The sequence below is a fragment of the Neopelma chrysocephalum genome, unplaced genomic scaffold, assembly GCF_003984885.1.
Source record: "Neopelma chrysocephalum unplaced genomic scaffold, ASM398488v2 Primary Assembly neopelma1_97517, whole genome shotgun sequence".
NCBI classification, from domain to species: Eukaryota; Metazoa; Chordata; class Aves; order Passeriformes; family Pipridae; genus Neopelma; species Neopelma chrysocephalum.
The window spans coordinates 2,281,069-2,300,436 of record NW_020926159.1 but is presented as its reverse complement, the minus strand read 5'-3'; the positions used below and the strand labels follow the sequence as shown (position 1 = coordinate 2,300,436).

The 19,368-nt window shown below is 42.0% G+C and overlaps 1 protein-coding gene and 1 long non-coding RNA gene across 4 annotated transcripts; one reads left to right on the top strand and one right to left on the bottom strand.

Moving 5' to 3' along the window:
* Window positions 1-5,336: 5,336 nt before the first annotated feature.
* Window positions 5,337-6,939, bottom strand: LOC113961944. Its single transcript, XR_003532410.1, has 2 exons — window positions 6,809-6,939; window positions 5,337-5,536 (listed from the first exon to the last, which is right to left on the bottom strand). It is a non-coding gene; the product is annotated as an uncharacterized LOC113961944 (long non-coding RNA).
* A 456-nt stretch (window positions 6,940-7,395) lies between these two features.
* Window positions 7,396-18,452, top strand: ENPP5 (ectonucleotide pyrophosphatase/phosphodiesterase 5 (putative)). 3 transcript variants are annotated; one of them, XM_027672643.1, is made up of 4 exons: window positions 7,396-7,453; window positions 9,452-10,303; window positions 13,545-13,721; window positions 15,062-18,452. In XM_027672643.1, the coding sequence occupies exons 2-4, from the start codon at window positions 9,457-9,459 to the stop codon at window positions 15,430-15,432; spliced, it is 1,395 nt and encodes a 464-aa protein (XP_027528444.1). In that variant the 5' UTR covers window positions 7,396-7,453; window positions 9,452-9,456; the 3' UTR covers window positions 15,433-18,452. The 3 variants fall into 3 exon arrangements, with proteins under 3 accessions (XP_027528444.1, XP_027528445.1, XP_027528446.1); XM_027672644.1 differs by having other exon boundaries at window positions 7,398-7,453; window positions 9,449-10,303; XM_027672645.1 differs by having other exon boundaries at window positions 7,406-7,449; window positions 9,449-10,303.
* Window positions 18,453-19,368: the final 916 nt, after the last annotated feature.

The following is a 19,368-nucleotide window of genomic DNA, read 5'->3' as shown; positions in this document are numbered from 1 at the left end:
TTTAATGCGTACTTGTCATTTTGAGAACATATTTTCTAGACATTTGAGCTCAGATTTTGCATATATTTAAGCATGCGCTTAATTTATGCACATGAGTAGTTCTACTGAAATTAATACTGCAGATGTGTAAGGTACGGTGGGATTTTTAAGCTAATTAGCTGCGGCTGTACTCCCCAAAGTGACTCTGAAATGGCACAGCGAGATTCCACAGTTTAAAATCCTTTGCAGGTTAAAATAAGTAAATATATCTTGGAAGTTCATTCTAGGATCTGAAAAGTCAGCTTAGGTTCTGTAATCAAGATTTTTTGTCATAAAACCTAATGATCTGGTTTCTGAGGGAGGGTTCCATCGCGCCCTTAATTAGCAGCAAGGCTACAAAGCTTCAGCAGGGTCAAGTTCCCCTTGCTGTGGTCTTGGCTCAGCGGCACTTCCAGGACAACAGGAGTGTTGCTCTGTCAGTGAAGACAGGAGATGGCATTCCCAATGTGCATGGTGAGGATGTTCTGAGAATGAGAACTTGTCATTCTCATATAGTTCATTCTCTGACCACCACAGCCCCCTGATATTCCTGATGAGATGCAGTGCTTTACTTAGCATATATCTATAATGTGATACTTGTTACTGCATTATGGACATCGTGGTGTGTGTGTTACATTCATAGAAGCACATTAACTACAGCAGAGACTGAACAGAAAATGGGGCTTTAATATCCTCATGATGACTGTGTAAAGTTTTCTTAAAGTAACTCCTTAGAGGTTTCACTTCAATTATTTTTTCAGTGATGTATTTAGAATTGGTTCAAGTAAACAAATTGTCACTCACAGCCCTGAGACTGTACCCTGATGTTCTTGTTGAAAACACCATCATAGGCCGCACAAGGTATTTCAGGAGTAACACCACTGGCTTTTTTGAGAACATACAGAACACTGAGGTACTTGGGGTTTAGGCAAGTATAAACAGGGACAGTAAGATTTAAACACATAAGTGATCAGAGATCATCACCAAAGTGATACGCTGGGGTTTTTTACAGGCAAGACTGTTGGAGGCTGAATCTTGTCCTTGTATCCATGCTCTCAAACTTTGAAGAGACTTGGTTCTGAACACAAGGACTTTGGCCTCAAATGATGTAAAACTATACTGCAAATTAAATCACTGGACCTTAAATGTTCTTTCCTCAAAGTGCATTTTCAGACAGATTTAAAATCAGGCCCTGTTTGCTGACTACTCTGGGCTGTGTAAGGCTGTGTAGTGCTACCCAGGAGGCAGTGGGACACGGCTCATTGCTTAAAGCACAGAAATAGAAACACAACTGCAAACCTGAAAATTCAAAGCAGCCTGTTGTAACTATGGTCAAAGCTTATATATCACCTGTATATGATAAAATAATGGTCATCAGAAGGAAAATGTTTCACGTGTTATGAAATAATGTCCTTATCATCAAAGTCACAGCATTTGGGACTCTTGAGAGAAGCTGGTATTTTGCTAGAGGCTAGTTTTTGCCTGGCATGAAAGGAAGGCTTCTTTCAAAAAATGCTGACCATCTGGAAGGGGAACTGTCCTATTTAATTCAGTAAATCAGAGGCAAAGCCCCTACTTTCCCATTGGGAATCTGCTTTTCTGTAGCATCTCTGAGCTCAGTTGCTCTGACTTGCACTTCTCACAGGTGTCAGTAAATTCTCCTATGTCTTAACCCTGAAAGAATGTTACATTACAGCTCCTGAGGCACAGTGACACAGCTGACATCCTTTTAATTTCCTTCCCAAAGCAGGAGCCAGTGGAAGCAGCTGGCGGCAATGCCCTGGGGCTTCTGTTGGGTGGACAGCGCTCCTGCTGCTCCTTGGAAATTAAAAGAAGGAAATCAGGGGAGTACAGTTGCTGTTTCTGCTGCCTGCTTGTCCTTTCTGACCTCTTCAGATATGAAATTGAAATTTTAATTACTTCCTCAGTACAGGTTAAAGCATGAAAACATTTCCAGTGCATGGAGAAGGGGTATTTTGAAATCTCTTGTTTTGAAAGAGAACAACAAAGAATTTCTGTGGCCTTGATTTTTGACATTAAAACAAGGTAGTACAAACCCCCATTCCTAACATACGCAGACACACTCCAGTACACTTTGGTTTTGGCAAGAAAACATGGCAAGATCATCCCTTCCTCAACTATAACAAGACACCAGACATAATTACTGTAAAGTGCTTTATATTATAAAAATTCTCCCCATGGATAAACTGTGTAGCATTTATTTGATCCTGAATTGGGTGGGAGGGGTGGGTTAGTTATATTTTGGTCTTTTCCCCCCTCCCTCCCATTCAGCAACACTGAAAAAGCTTTTTGCAAAAAGGCAGACTGTTGTTTGTACTGAGGAATGGACTGAACCACCTCACAAGATGTAATTCCAGTGGTTTGTCTGAGCACTGCCACAGATGCCATGAGCGTTTCCATTGCATTGTACATACTTTTGAAATATTCTATTTAGTCATTTTATAGGACTATTAAAAAGCTACTGCCTAATTAATCACTTTTACACTTGTATAATTCAGAGCTTAGTTTAAAATAATAAATATGGCAAACAGTATTTTTGTGTTCTGCTTGCATTGGCGTTTGGAAAAGCAACAGTTAAAGAGTTAAACTATATCATTAAACTGAGTAGTGTGGTGTATACCCCTGGTAGAATTGAAAATGCTTAAATGTGTGACATAGGCCAAACTCCGTTTCAGTAGAAATTAGAGGAAAAGCAGTTGGCAGGATATGCCATGTTCCATTTTAAGCTGCTGCAGTTTCAGAGTCATGTGAACTTGCTCTGGTTTGCTGTGGATTTGGCTCAATATACACAAGAAAAACTGTAGCACAGTCCCTGGTGAACAAAAGCATGTCCCTGACCTGATGTCGTTCTCACCATGCTTTTACAATCATGGGTGATGCAGTGGGCATGAGTGCTTGGACAAGGAACATGGCATCCAGCTGCCAGCCAGGCTGGGGAAAGTTCTAATAACATTTGTTGTTATAAAAATTGAAATTAATTGTTTGTTGTCTCTTGCATCAGTTTGTACTGGATCTTGCAAAGGACTGGAAACTGGGAGATGACTTTGCTGATAACTGTCCTGTGAAATTCTTACATTGGATTTGGAAAAATTTTTTTTTTTCTGTGTGCCTGGCATAAAAGACTTAGTTTCTCAAAGGATGATTGTTCATGATTACAAAAATTAGATCTGCTCAAGAAATCTTGTTGGAGATGTAAACTATGAGCTCTTTGATTCCTTTGGAAAACACAGGCCTTAACCACTGTGTTTTATTAGAAAAAAGTAGTAATAGTGAACTTGTGGAGTACTTTAGAGGTGAAATGTAGGAGGCCTGGTTTATTCTTCACTTTGAGCACCAAACAAGCTTTCCCTACTACAGTGAGGTTCTCCATCCAACCCAGCTGAAATGCTGTGTTACTGACATGCCAGTTGTGGCTCTTCCATCTTACTTGGCACTGGATGCAGCACTGGGAAATGAGCTTCAGAGCTTCAGCTGTGAATGACAGAGAGCTGTGTGTCCCAGAGGATTGTAGGCTGATTATGGTTACAGTGCTTTCAGATCCTCTAAAGAACCTTTACTGAATTTATTATTGGTCCTCCTTTAGTGGCAAACATTTTACCACTTAACTTTTAGCTGCTTCAGGCTTTCTCTCACATACCAGTATGGATTTAAGACCTTTGCATTTCCTTGCTTCCTCTCTGCCTAAGAAATGACATTTAGTTCAGTTTTACCAAAAATCAAAACCAGGTATGGACTGAAGTCCCAGCTAGACCCTCATTTATACTCACCCTCACACAAAGCTCTTGAATAACTTGTTATGCTAGCAAAAAAAAAAACCAACCAACAAAAACAAAACAAAAAACACCCCAGAAAAAATCCAAACATGGCTTTTCCTGGTTTAGCCCATCTTCTAGGGGAGCACAGCAGCTTACAATATTCCAGCCTCCTCTTAAAAGGAGATGTTTTTCTAACATGAGCTGTGCTCTTTTTTTAAGTACATGTAAACTGCAACATTCAGGGGTAAAATGACCAGGGAGGAAATGTTGTAAAAGCTCTTTCCCACAGGTCTATTTGAACTGTGGAGTATATTTGCTTTGGCTTGGAAGGGAGGGAAGCTGGCACTGTTAGAGGCAGAACAGCAGCAGCACTCCCGTAGGATGGGCAGGAACCTCGAATGCCTCCACTGCAGAGATGCTCAGAAAACTTTAAAAACCAAACCAGCCTGAATTCTCTCTCCCCTTCTGTCAGTTTGTTCAGTCACTACACAGAGGTTCTGAGGCTGCAGCAAGAGTCATCTTAATACAAGAATATGTCCTGGTGCAGCAAAAGCCTAGATCGGGGTTGTTTATTAGTGAGATTCTTACTGGAGTCAGGCTGGGAAAGCTGTGAGGTGTGAGCTGTCTCAAACGAAAAATAAAGCTATTCAGAACCTTAAGGCAGACTTGAAGATTCAGATCCATGTAACTGAGAGCTGTATTAAGGGCCCATTTGGGTCAGGGGTTTCCTCACATCAGTAAGAGTATCCAGCAAGAAGGATTAAACTTCTCTATTATTCTCACCAGAAAATCAGCCTTGGTTTAACAAATTATTGTAACTGATCGTTTATCTAGTGCGAGGAAGTTGTGTCTACATTAGTGTCACACAGATGTGTTCTCTTCACTGTTGGGTTAATGAAGGTAAATGTTTTGAATCCATTTTAGAGCAGAGTTCTTGTTCAGAAACTTCTGAAAGAAATGTCATCTGTAACGACTGACGGATCCTTAAGTGTCAGTTTGGCAAGTTGTCCTAATGTGGGTAGCTGCAGAAATATTTCGTGTATGTTGTTGTAGATTTAAAAGCATTACTCATGGTTTCATTCGAGTGTCTGCACTTCTGACACGGATGTGACATATCTGTATATATTATAAATCAATACTATTTTTAACCACATATTTTGTACAAATATTCACATTAGCTCTGTACTTCAATGAAAATCTACTATGGTATTAAACATTTTGGTGGAATTAGCAAACGCCTTGTCCGTGCTTTGTTTTCATTTTCTAATGGTGTTAAGCAGCTGAGCCATTTCTGGCATCCAAGACAAATATCATTTCCAGCTATTTAGAGCAGTTCCTTAAATCCAGGTACACCTGTACCCTCTAGTGACTGATCCCAGCCACTGCAGAGGCAGCTCCCCACACGTCCAAAATCAAACCCGAAACAACAGTAAATGTGAGCACAATTTTTCCTAGCTAATGAGAGTAACACTGTGGGACAGCACATTGCTGTTGAGGGACACCCAACTTGAGATTTCAATACACACAGGTGGAGTTCTTTAATTACTTTTATTTTTACAGCTTTCTCCAAAGCTTTTGGTACAGGTCACGACCAGGAATCAGATCATGAACTTTGTGCTACCCATGTGGTCCAGCTCAGTTTCCAACTGTACAACAGCCACATCTGCACAGCCTACTAACCACAGCAGCAATGTACATCTCTAGTCTTGTTCTAGTCTCAGGCTCACACCTGTAACAGAACCCTAATGAAGGAGGAAAAAAAAGACATTAAGAAAACGACTAAAAGAACCTTGTCCTCTACAATTCCTAGAGCAGGGTGAGGGGGAGGAAGGTTTCGCATATACATGTATGTATATATACACACACATACATACATATTTACCAGATAGGCATGCCAGCTATAAAGTGATTAATAAGGTGCATGTGACCAATACATCTGTTCTAGAACAAGCAGCAGTCACAAGTATTGAGGCCCTGTTGCTGAGAACACAGCTGTGCTGGGCAGGACACGTCTCAAGGATGAAGGACCACCGCCTCCCTAAGATCTTGCTTTATAGTGAACTTGCCACCGGCTGCCGCAAGAGAGGAGCCCCAAAGAAAAGATACAAGGACTCCCTGAAACAACATCTCAGCCTTGGCCATATTGATCAACATAACTGGTCTACTCTGGTCTCCAATCGGGAGGCCTGGAGACACACCATCCATAAAGCTGCTGATGCTTTTGAGAAAGCACGCAGGATCACCCTTGAGGAGAAAAGTCAACGCAGAAAGAATCGAGCCTTGCAGAACATACCATCTAAGGAATCTTTCTGCTGTGCCTTTTGCAACCGGACATGCCTATCTCATATTGGCCTTTTTAGCCACCAACGCACTTGCAACAAACGTGGGTAGAGCCCTTCCCAAATCTTCGTTCGCGAAGCCTGGCCATGATGATGTTCCCATGCATCATTAAGAGGATACTGGTTTTGTACACTGCCGTGAAGTGGGGTGAGGTTTATGTTCATAGAGGGCATAGGCTGTGGACCCATACATGGCACAGATCCTCAACTAGGAAAGGTGGGAATGGGAAACCCAGTTTGGATTTTTATCTCATTCAGCAGTTCAATTTATCATGAGATGAAGAGGGATAAACTCATTTTGCTCTTCATTCCAGGGCATGGCTGTGGGTCTGAACACCAGAATGTGGGAAAAAGTATCTGCCAGGGAAAAAATGCTTATAACCCAGCCAGCCCTGCCTGGGCCCTATTTCTATATAATTTCTATTTAATTTACAATATGAAGCAACACCCTTACAACCTGCCCCTCTTGACACCTGCAGAAGGGCTGTTCCAGCGAGCCCCGCTCCCACCTCATCATGGAGGGCAAACACTGTCCTGAGGTCACCTCACACCCTGGGGGTGCTGGTCAGCAGTGGCTGAACAGGAGCCAGCATGTGCCCAGGTGGCCAAGAAGGCCAATGGCACCTGGCCTGTGTCAGCAATAGTGTGGCAGCAGGACCAGGGCAGGGATTCTACCTCTTTACTCGGCACTGCTGAGGGACCTAAAATCCTGTGTCCGGTTCTGGGCCCCACACTTCAGGAAGGACATTGAGGTGCTGGTGCGTGTCCAGAGAAGGGCAATGGAGCTGGGGAAGGGTCTGGAGTGCACGTCCATGTGAGGAGCAGCTGAAGGAGCTCAGCCTGGAGAAGAGGAGGCTGGGGGGGACCATGTCACTGTCTACAGCTCCCTGACAGGAGGGCGTAGCCAGGTGAGGGTCGGTCTCCCAGGAAACAAGCGACGGAACAAGAGGACACAACTTCAAACTGTGCCGAGGGGGTTCAGGCTGGACATCAGGAAAAATTTCTTCACAAAAAGGGTGATTAGACATCGGAACGGGCTGCCAAAGGAGGTGGTGCAGAGACGGTGTTTAAGGAACACTTAGTGCCATAGCCTAGCTGACATGGTGGCGTTCGGTCACAGACTGCACTCGATGATCTCACAGCCCTTCTCAAGCTAATTAACTCTGCGGCTCCGTGACCCCCTCACGGCCGGACCCGCCTCACGCCCGGCACCGCCCCGCGCGCGCTGAGTGACGGCCCCGGCGGCCACTCCCGGCGCCGCCGCCGCCGCTGCGCCCGGGGCGGTGCCGGAGCCCGACCCGCTGCTCCGCGGGCCCGCAGGTAACGGGGGGAGCGGCCCCGGAGAGGGGGGTGCTGGTGGTGGTGGGGTGGGGGTTCCTGGCGTCCTCCAGCCCGGCTCTGACACGAGGTTCTGGGGGCTGCCGAGCGGGGAGCGGCGGCCTGGGCTCGGCATTCGCGAGTGCTGAGCTCCGGCGGCCGCCGAACGCGGCCCGCGGTGTCTGTCCGTCCGTGTGGCAGCTCCTGACATGGGCAGACTGGTGGCTTTGTCCCCCCAGAGCCCCTCGGGTCCCCAGGGCTTTGTGCTGCGGAGTTCAGGAGAGACCCGCGTCAGTAGATGGGTTTAGGTTGTATCCAGGGAAGACCGGTATGGGAAGACCGGTATAGGAAGGCCTTGGGGAAAAAAAAATAACAACAAACCACCCATCATTTATTATCTACTAAAAGCGTGCAATTGAGGAATTAGAATAATAGAATCATAGGTCACATTGAGATCGTTAACTGTATAAAGTTCAGAAGTAAAGACTTGATTTCGCTTGAGAGGACTTAAATCCGTATTTGTCACTCCCAAAGGGAAATTGAAGGGCTACATTTAATTTGGCAGATGGGGTTCAGATGGACACAGCAGCATGTTCTCCCTTCCTTCCTTCATATTCAACTGGAAGAAATCCCCCGTCGGGAGAAACTGTAGCCTTTGTGTCTGTGTTTTTTGCTGAAAGGGGAATTATGTCTCCGAAGCATCAGTGTATTCTTAACAGAACTCAAGGCCCGGATTTTAATTTTGGGAGGCACGCAAGCTTGGTGTAACATTTGACTGCCTGCAGTTCTTAAAACTTAGAATCACAGAATGCTTTGGTTTGGAAGGGACCATAAAGCTCATCTAGTTTCAACCTCCTGCCATAGGAAGGGACACCTTCCACTAGAACAGGTTGCTCCAAGTCCTTTCCAGCCTGGCTGAGAACAATTCCAGGGATGGGGCAACCACAACCTCTCTGGGCAGTCAGCAGTGCTTGTCCTGTTTTCAAGTGTAAATGTATATATGAGAGAGAGATTGAGGAGAATCAGAGGAACTGGGGAATTGGAGTGGTAAAACTTCCCATGGAATATATCTTGTATTCTACCGGAATGACAGATCCTATTCCGTCACTGCAATGGTATTCAGATGCTTGTTACAGTATAACTTTTTATATTAACTAGGATAGTTTTGTACTCTGAATATAAAGAGGATTTTATTTGTTGCAAAATCACTGTTTTCCAGCTGAATTTCGGTAGTGACTTGTCTCAGAGGATTGCTGAAAAATGGGAACCTAAAGGGAACTGTGTGGAGTATCGGTGCAAGATTGGATTGAGGAATATTGTGGTTAAATGATGCTGTTGAGCAAGAAGTGGGGAATATAAGCATGAAATTTTAGGTCAGTTACAGACAGGGAAGTCCCATGTGAGGATTCTTACAGGGATCTTGCTTTGAGAAGATAACTGAGTTTTGAACAAGAAAGTGTTTGGGAAGGGCAGAAGGAAACTGGAGCAGGGGAGCACAACCCAATACAATGTGAAATTATGTGTCCTATTATGTCATGCTGTTAATTAAGGAATTCCAGTCATAGGTAGGAATAGTCAATACCCTTGAGTCGTATGAACAGAATTAGAATCACAGAATGGTTTGGGTTGGAAGGGATTTTAAAGGCCCTCTAGTTCCAACACCGTGCCATGGGCAGGGACACCTTCCACTAGACCAGGTTGCTCCAAGTCCTGTCCAACCTGGCTGAGAACAATTCCAGGGATGGGACATCCACAGCTTCTCTGGGCAACCTGTGCCAGAGTATCACCACCCTCACAGTAAAGAATTTCTCCCTAATATCTGATCTAACCCTGCCCTCTGTCAGTTTAAAGCCATTCCCCCTTGTCCTGCCAGTCTATGCTCTTGTAAAATATATTAGATATAAATCCATAAGGAATATTTTAGCTACTCATTCTTAAAACTAAGTTATGACTTTGACAAAACATGTTAATACAAACAAACCTTCTGTCTCTGCTCAGCAGATGCCATGTTGCCTGAGAAGATACCTTCCAGAATAGCCATGAGCTGTTATTGGAAAGTCCTGGGAATTTTATTACTATTTCTTCAAAGTGTGCTGTCTCTCCAGCCCAGAGTGCTGCTGGTATCTTTTGATGGATTTCGATGGGATTACATCTATAAAGTCTCAACTCCCAATTTCTATTATGCCATGGAGAACGGGGTTCATGTCAAGCAGGTCACCAATGTTTTCGTAACGAAAACGTACCCCAACCATTACACCCTGGTGACTGGTCTCTACGCAGAGAGCCACGGCATCGTCGCTAATGAGATGTACGATCCTGTTCTGAATGAAACCTTCTCTCTGACCAAAATGAATACCTATAACCCCAAGTTCTGGGAAGAGGCCAGCCCAATATGGATAACGAACCAGAGGAAAGGACACAAATCCGGCGCAGCCATGTGGCCTGGAACAGACGTGAAAATACACGGAGTCTTGCCCACACATTATATGCCCTACAATGAAACCGTTCCCTTTGAAGAGAGAGTTGCCAAGCTCATTGAGTGGTTTACATCAGAAGAACCCATAAACTTTGGTCTCCTGTACTGGGAACAGCCTGATAAGTTGGGACATTTTCTGGGCCCAGACAACCCACTTATGGGACCAGTAATTCGTGATATTGACAACAAACTGGGATATCTCATCTCCAAGCTGAAGGCGGCGAAGCTGTGGGGTGTGATAAATGTCATAATCACCAGTGATCACGGGATGTCAGAGTTGTCCTCAGAGAGGGTCATTGAGCTTGATCAGTATGTGGACAGAGAGCTCTATAAAGTCATTGACCATTCTCCTGCAGTAGCCATTTTGCCAAAAGAAGGTAGGAGCTACAGCAGTAAAATTGTCTGAAGAGATACTTGAGTATCCAAACTTTATAGACATCATTCCCTAACTGAAGTGGTGGTAGCAGCACTGATGCCAGTAGGACATCAGCCTTGAACAAGGAGTACTTGCAGGATCACTTCTTTATTCTTTTTGCTAGCTCAGTCAAAAGCCTGGATTAATTTTCTGAGATGAAAAGGGAGCAAATGTATCTTTTGTTGACTAATGTTGCCAAAGATCCTTCAGTTTTTGTGAGAAGTAGGATAATATAATGCCATTATCAAGACTGAATGGTGTTCTAGATAGATAACAACCTGAATGTTACATATCTTGCCTTTCATCAAGGTGCTGAAGCCATAGTGGAAGAATTATATTTCCAGCTCAAACAGAGTTAAACTGAGACCAGATGGGGAGCTTTGATAAAAAGAAAGCTTGTGTTGGCTATTTGATTAGCTGCCAGCTATTGTAGTTCACTAGTTTTTTTCCCCTGTTATGCTGAACAGCCAGCCACTTATATTCATACTGTTTTTATTGTGATGATGAGCAAGAATATTGTTGGAATCAAAATCTGAAGTCTGGTTGCAGTCATTGAAGGGTTGCTGAAGTGTCAGCTGATGTTTAGTGTCACTAATGCAGAGGTGCTGCTCTTTATTTTGATGATCAAGTGCTATAACTCTTTGGTGCAAATGTGTTAACCTGGAAAATAGCAACCCTGTCCACACAAAAAAAATGCTGATTTGGAAGTTGAGTTTTAAGGTGACCTTCTGAAAAGGAGTTTTTTAAGAATTCTGTAAAATTGGCATCACTAATGGATAGCACTCTGTATTAAATGTCCCAGTAGGGAGAGTATGTTGCAGACTTTTATGTGCAAACAAATGTCTCTTGTCATTTTTAGTTTGAGGAATACTTCAGACCTAATTGTCCAAACTGGGATCATTGCTGCCTGAGCACACTCGGGTGCTTGTAGCTGGGTGCTCTTTCCCTCAGTAGTGATAAAAAAGCCAAGTTTGGGAGCTCCATCCTCATAGAGACAACATGGTTGAGTAGGACGTTCTCATTAGCAAATAAAAAAACTGTAAAAGTAAACTTTGGTGCTGAAACGTCCTTAATGCAGTAAATGAGAACTTGAAGACATGTAACTTGATTCTCCTGTCAGCTAAATGCTGAGAAGAAACAGTATCTAGGCAGCAATTAGATGACAGAATAGTAAAAAAGCCATTTCAGTGGATTTCAGAAATAACTTGGATTTGGTTTTGGCCAGAGATTCAGGTATTTATTACTTTACCAGTAAACAAGAATTGAGTTTTGAGCACAGCTAAAATTCCTTCCTTCTGTGTTAGCAGCTATGATTTTTATTATAAAACAATGAGCTTCACTGTCAGTTAAGCTATGAACTGACATACACATAAGTACATAACACTGATTCTTCACCTGTTTGTTATTCCATTTGTCTTGCTTAAGCCAAGAGAATGGTAAAACTTAGTGAGACATTGGGGAAAAGTTTGAATGCTTAAAAATGCAGCAATTTCTTTTAGTTTAACTGGCTGCATATTTCTTCCCCGAGAGATGGATTAAAGCCATTATTTAATCATGCTGGTGTATTACAGTGTGTAGGGAGCTAATAACATGTTCACAAGGTACCTGTAGCACAGCTGCTGATGCTGGCTTTTTTTCTTGCATTTGATATAAATAATTAAAATAATTAATTTAGTGTAAAATCATAGTTTGCTGTATTTGGGGCTTCTCCTCCCTGCCATCCCATATAGAAAAGTGGCATAACAATATTAACTTTATTACTAGTATAGTCCTAGAAATGCTACATTGGAGTCCCTTGTTGCTGTAACTGTATCATATCTGCATTTTTGCTGTCTCATCTTGACCTCTATTGTGTTTTTCAAGTTTGTTTTTATGCCAGTTTGAGATAAGAAACATTATACATTAATGTATTTCCAGTTTTCCTTCACAATTTCTGTACTGGATTCTAGGAACTGAGGGGGAAAATGAACACGTTTTCTTTAGAGACATTGGGCACCTCCTCCCAACCTTTTTTCCCTGAGGTATATTCCAAACTCCACGTAGGCTGTAAATGGTCACTGAGATGGGCCTGCAGACACACTGTGCCCTCAGCTGCCCCACTGGATTGGGCACAAAGTGCTCAGCTGAGGGATTTGGTATTTCCCATAAGTGTGTTGTATGCACTGCATAGCCCTCAGTAGGAATCTTTCCTCAAATGGAGGGGGAGGATTGAAGAAATTTGCTCAGGTGCCAATTCCTGAACTTTAGTGCTTCTGTCTCTGTGTTCTGGTTCCTCCTGTCTGTGCACTGATGTTCCAGCTTGTCCAACTGGTTGTGGCTCTTAAGTGACTTTTACTGGAAAGACAAGCTCAGAAACGGGAAATAAGCAAATAAAGAATTGGGGGTGGGAAATGCTTATTTATTCAGTGGTAGTACAGGGCTTGAGGGTTTGCACTCACTGTGACTAAGGAAGGGAAAGGAGCAGGCACTGGGAATACAGAGGAGTAGCTCGTGCTGTTGGCTGTTATTGAATACAGTTGGCTGACAGTTCTAGACCAAAAGTTCCACCTTCATCTGCCATTCCAGCCTGTCCCTTGGTGTGCTTGTCATGTGTTCCCTGCTCGGGATGATTCAGCAATGCCAAGAAAAAAAGTGGCTTCTCTCTTTCCCCTTTTAAAGGAAAGCAGCTAACAATGAGACTGCTTTGAAATAAAAAAAAATTAATAAAAAGTGTCACTTGTCATCACAGCCAACTGGGGGACAGACAGAATATGGCCTGAATGCCCTTATTACCTCATGAACAGGTTTAGGAGCTATCTTCTTGCTTTCAGGCTTTGCATGGAGCTAGGAGAGGTTGGTTTCTTTTCCATGGGATTTAACTGAATGCCTTCTAGCTCATTCCTGTGAGAAGCTGACTTTCTGGCAACTATGAAATGAGGGATTTTTCTAAAATTAGCAGGGCATTTACTGCTTGGGAACAGGCTGTGAAGTCTGGTGTCAGGTGGGATCTTACCGTGAATGATCCTCTGGATTTCTCACAGTAACATATGTGCACACATTGTCTCCTACAGCTATAATTAACTTCATGAATTATATTAAATTCACTTCACTGAGGAAGTGCATTTTGTCCTCTTCTTTCAGCTGTATTTAAACTACTGATTAGTTCAGTAAACATATTGGTATGTTTAATTTTTGTCTTTTGTCTCTTTTTTTTTTATTTGAAGGCAAACTGGATGAAGTATATGAAGCTTTGGCCAACGCTCATCCCAACATGACTGTATATAAAAAGGAGCAGATTCCAGATAGATTGCATTACAAACACAACAGTAAAGTTCAGCCCATTTTAGCAGTGGCTGATAAAGGATGGGAAATTGTACATAATAAGTCTGATATTTTTCTGGGTAAGTATCTTGTCTTTATGGTGGTTTGCTGTATCTTCCTAGTCAGGAACGTTACGTGGTACTTTCTCTCCCAGTCTCAACCTATGTTCATTTTTTATTTTTCTTTAAGGCTGGGAGGGAAAACTGAAGTGTGTAGAATTTCTGTTTTTTTTCCCCTGGTGGGATAGGAAGCACCCTACCATTAGGGGAGGAGAATCCCCACTTAGTGTTTCTTTAAACATTAGACTTTCTGAGATAAGATCAGTCACATGTTTTAGTGGCCTCATACTTGAGGTCTTTCAGGATGTAGCAAACTGCCAAGCACTTCCTGAGAGATTAAGAAAGAAAGTTGTAACTGAATTTGTTGAGTAGAGGGTGAATAGGGTTGTTTTATCAAGTAGTACTTATTTACTGGAGAAGGTTGGGTTGGAAACAAAAATGTTTTCTGAAAGTCCTCAGCTTTTGTGCGTGCTACACTTACAGTAACCTTGCTCTATTGCTACAAAGAGTCTTGGGATATTTTGTTTCTGCACACCAGTGTTTTTCACTTGTCTTAGAGGATAAAATGCATTCTAGGTGATATGGAGGAATAAAAACCCCAAGACTTTTAAGTTCCTCACTTCGGGGTTTTGAGATTTATTACAGGTAGAATGGAGACAATAAACTGTAACTTTTTGGTTACACAGGAGGAAAAATACAGGTGTCATATGGTCGGCGTTTAAGTTTCTTAATTGAAAACCTTCTAAACTTTGCTGCAGGTTATGACTCTGAAGAGCGTCACCTGCAAGACGTAACAAGTTTGTCAGTAGGTGCTGAGAGCAGCTTCTCATGCCTGTGTGTTCTACATGTTCAGAGTTTTTAGTGCCCCTGTTGGGAAGGGGCCCTGGAGACCCAGTAGTGAGGTCTTTGCCTTGTTGATGAGTTGATAGTGCACAAAATTGGACAAAGCGTCAAACTTGGAGTCAAACGGACAATCTGTCTCTACATTTTTTTTTTATTTTTCTCTGAGAGATCTGGGCCTGTTGCAAAGTTGGAGTTTTTCCTTGAGAAAAATCAAGGAAAGTTGGCTATAGGTAGTGTGTCATTGACAGTGGTTACTGCCATGTGAGCTTACCTTTTTTTTTAGCTCTTTTTATTTTTTTTCGAATAGTGCTTTCCATTGTTGTTTTTTTTAAAGCCATTTTCTCTTTGTAGTTCTGAGACTTCGTATTTGCCAGGAGACAAATGGATCAAAAGAATTCTTCTAAACCTTTGCAAGAATAACTGATGGCTGTGCCTTTTCTGCATTCTGCTAATTCTAGGAAAGGGTTGCTTGTTTTGCAACTTCAGAATACTGACCTTTCTCTATCTTTTATTTCAAGTTGGTAACCACGGGTATGACAACATCATACCAGAAATGCATCCCATTTTTGTGGCAGTTGGGCCTGCTTTCAGAAAGAATGCCACCAAAGAAGGCATGAACGCTACAGACTTGTACCCCTTGCTGTGTCATCTGCTTCGTATTGACCCTCTGCCAAACAACGGCTCCTTCAACTCTGTGAAAGACATCCTTGCTGAAGTTCCTGGAGCCTTTGGAGCAGACACCTGTTCCACAGTCATAGGAGTCTTCTTGGGCAGCTTGCTTGTTCTGGTTTTTACTGCAGTTTTTGTTAAGCATTTTGTCCTTGCCCAAGCAAATTCCATGCACATCCTACACACTGAAGTTGCCCAGCCACTGCTGCAAGATCATTAACACTTGGGATTATTTCCTGTCTGAAGCTTGAAATAAGCTTATACAGAGAAAATAAGTAATAAGAGATGGATCAGCATAAATATCTGGAGTAAAAGGAGGTGGATGCTGATCCATTGGTACTCTGGGGCACGTACAGACCAGGGATGCAGAGAAAGAGCATGTTCCTGTTTCACCCTGCAGCCACTTCATCTTCCAGGCGTCAAAGATATTGTAGGTAAACCTGGAAAGCTGTTTATGTATGTAGACATGTAGTGACAAGAGACCTCAAATACCTTATTATAGCTATTTTTAGATAAATAACATCAGCTGAGGTGCATTTCACAGACTATTAAATGGTGATTTCATTTCCCACCCTCTTTTTTTTTTTTTTTGTTGCTCGAGAGGTTTTTTGAGTCTCTTTGATTCTAACAAGTCACTGAATGGGACTAAACTTCTTTGTTTTTTTTTTAACTTCCCTGCCCAAGGAAGCTCTTGGTCACCATTACAGACAGCTTGGTGAGTTAAATCCTGTGGAAAACAACACTATTATTCAGCTAGGTCATGAGTGCTAAGTCTCTACATTTAAAATTAGGCATATTTCTTCAAACTACTCTTGTAGCTCCAGAATATGAATCTAAGTGGTATTGCCTTTAGCAATCACTATTAAACTGCTTGATTCTTAATTTAAAAAAAATATTACTTCGGTAAATACAGGTCTTTACCATTTTAAGTATGATTTTAAGTAAACTTAGGTCTTCACTTTTTCTATTTCCTGTACGCTGGACTAAATTTTCTAGAAGTTCCATCCAGCTGGCAGGATAAAGACACTTACAAGCACCACATCTGTATATCCAAATGGAGTCTTCTATATTTCTGTGATAAGAAGGTTCTTTCAGACTAAGGGAGATCAATCAGTTAAGGAACATGGATGTTCAGGCTGGTTTCAGAGTTCTGTTCCTGGGTGTTCATCTGATCTGTTATCAGAGTCTTCGTTAGTGTGAGTTTGACTTGTGTCTTGTGCTTTATCTGCTATGCCTGGTGGGCCTTAGAATTGGATAAGCAGGATTTGAGTTGCAATTTATGGAGCAGCCATATAAATCTTAAGCCATATACGCTCTTAAAACTGAACAAGCACACTTTAATATTAAAAAAAAAAAAGGTGTAAGACTAAAGTTTGTTCTTCCAGAGGAAAGCCTCTGTCAGGGAAAAATATTAATTCTGAGTCAACAAAGGTACATATTATTCTGATCCTTTTGTGTGTGGCAATAAATCTTCTTGCTAATGTAGTTGTGGGATTTTTTTGTGAGCTCACTTAAATGGTAGGTGAGAAGCTGCTGACTAAGGTTTGTGTGAAAAACATGGTCTGAAGTGAGAAAAGTTGTCTCATTGTCAGTTTTCCCCTTCTCCCTCTGTGAGATAGTATTTCTCATCACTTTGATGCTGAGTACGATGCCTGAAGGAGAAAGAAATATTTAAAATTCATGCAGAAATAGCAAACTGAGTATTTTTAAGTGCAATTTATAGCTGTATCCACAGCCCCCAGCAGAGGGCAAGGATGGGAACACCTCGGCTTTGGTTGTGCTCTGCCGAGGAAACAGTGTGACTGACAGTCAGTACTGCAAGGGAAGGGTTTGGAGTACAAAACTCGTTTTGCTGAACTAAATTCCAGACTTAATGAAGATCTGTTGGGTTCCTCTGTGGTGGCAGGGACATTTGCTTAGCACCAACCCCAACCTGTCTTGCAGACAGATGTGGATGTTTCCAGAGGCCACACCTGGGTGCAGCAAATGCTTGAGAGGGAAGGCAGTGAAATAATCCAACTTAAGGGATATGCTGAAAGTTTAGCTGTAATGGCAGCATTAGGAAGGCAGGAAACATGCAGATCTGTTGGGAGACAGCTCTCAGTTTGGGAGATATATGTGAAATCTTGTGAACTTATATGACTCAGTGCTGTTGCTATGCTGTGAACTGTCTTGTTTTCCTGTATTGCCATTTTCTTAAGAAAACACTGAAGGAAAAGGTCTGTAAAGCTGATTCTTAGTGTAGCTGGCCATTAGCTATGCCTTAGTGTGTGTTTAAGGAAAGATCTACAGGCTTGGATAAGGCAATAACAGTGGCAATTGGAGATGCCATAACCCTCTCTTGTAGCTACTGTGATTATGCACTTTGGAACATGCTGCTTTAATAGAAATTCTTCTTACTGCAGCAATTTCATAGCAGTAATCATGGCAGATGTGAAAATAACTGGGTTGTAATCTCAGAGTTGTTCATTAAACCCCTGCTTTAATTGTGGCAGGTGTAGTTCTCTCATCAGCCAAAGTAACTGTTGATTTTAAGGAGGGGCCAGAGTTGGTCAGTGTTGTTCAGTCATCCTGGATTTAGATTTACCTGCCCAAATGTGCAACAAGGGAAGAGCAGTAAGTTTCCCGTGACAAAGGCTTTGGGAACAATAATACTCAAAATAATTTGGGGACATGGATGTGAGAATTGTGTGTGTCATTGTTCTGTATTGCACTGTGAGGCCCTTCTTTGAGGAGGGTAAAATAAAACTTTGTAAAAAAACCGAAGGGAATCTTGTAGCATTTGGGTATTTCAGTTTAGGGCTAAACACTTCCTTTGTTCTTTGGAGTATTTGCAGGTACCTTTTGGGTAGTTCCTTGTTAGTGTATTTGCCCAGCTGGTGTCAAACACTGTTTTAAGTTGTTGGGTGTGAGCTTAATGAAATTGAAAGCACATATGATGAAAGCACAGCAATTTTTTATCTGATGTGATATTTTGTCAGACTATCTTTTTGGGTGGGGAGGACATGGGATTTGGTTTCTGTGTATATGATACTTTCTATGATGTGCAAACAAGTTTATTGGAAACTGGATTTGAGAACACTGTGTACTGCTTGTAACTTAAGCTTGGAAACCAAGAGTGATGCATGATGTAGTGTTTCATTACTGACCTGTGAAGCATACAGATGTCAAATGTTTTCTTTGTTTCTTCGTGTTTGGAACTGTAGGAGTTGAAATACATCTTTGCTGTAGTCCTACCAAGCATGGAGTGCTGGCTTCATTTAAAAACGCTTCTGGGAAACAAACTTGAAGGGGGGGAGTGACTGGGGGAGAATGGCCTTAACTCCTGCATCCCAAATATTTCTTGGACTCTGCATAGTGTATGCCTTTATTAAGAATAACTGGAAGTATGATAGAACTTAGGAATTTTAAGTGACAGTTCTTTTATAATAGATCTCATTTCCCCTCTTGCTGCTGTATATAGTAAAATCAGCTACCAGTTACCAATGGTGGAAATACAGTTTCTTTTACCAAAAAAATCTTCCAGACTTTCTTGGTAAAGAGCTGCAGTAATGCTGCTACAAGAAATGCAGTCTCAAGAAAAATAATAATTAAAAAAGGCAGAAAAATCAGATTCATAAAATTGTTTAGGTTGGTAAAGACTTCTACAATAAGGGTCCAGCCATTAACCCAGCACTGCCAAGCCTGTTGTAGGATGAAGGGTTGTGCAGCCTGACTTTTGAAACAATCATAGAATGGTTTGGGTTGGTTTCAACTGCCCCCCTGTCATGGGCAGGGACCTGTCAGAAGTGTGAACAACACAAGCTCAATGTGGAAGAAGAACAAATGCGCAGTAGTTGGGTCCTGCTGTTTTGTAAAATGCAAATTTAACAGGGTTACTTCCCAGTCTTCTTCCCTGCTTAAATAATGGCAAAGGATTCTGTGTTGACCATACCTGTGCTGCTGTACAAACCTTTCATGGCATGTTTGTCCTACAGTAAAAGTGGTGTAAACATTTATTAGATGGTAGGCTACAAAAATTGTTGGAAGCACATGAAAATGAAAAATCCAGTAGTGCTATCAGCCTTTCCATAATGAAATCCTAATCTGAATCCTATTAACAAACCTCCATTACTGGTTTTTTTGCAATAAAAAATGCTACCATGCATGTTAGAGC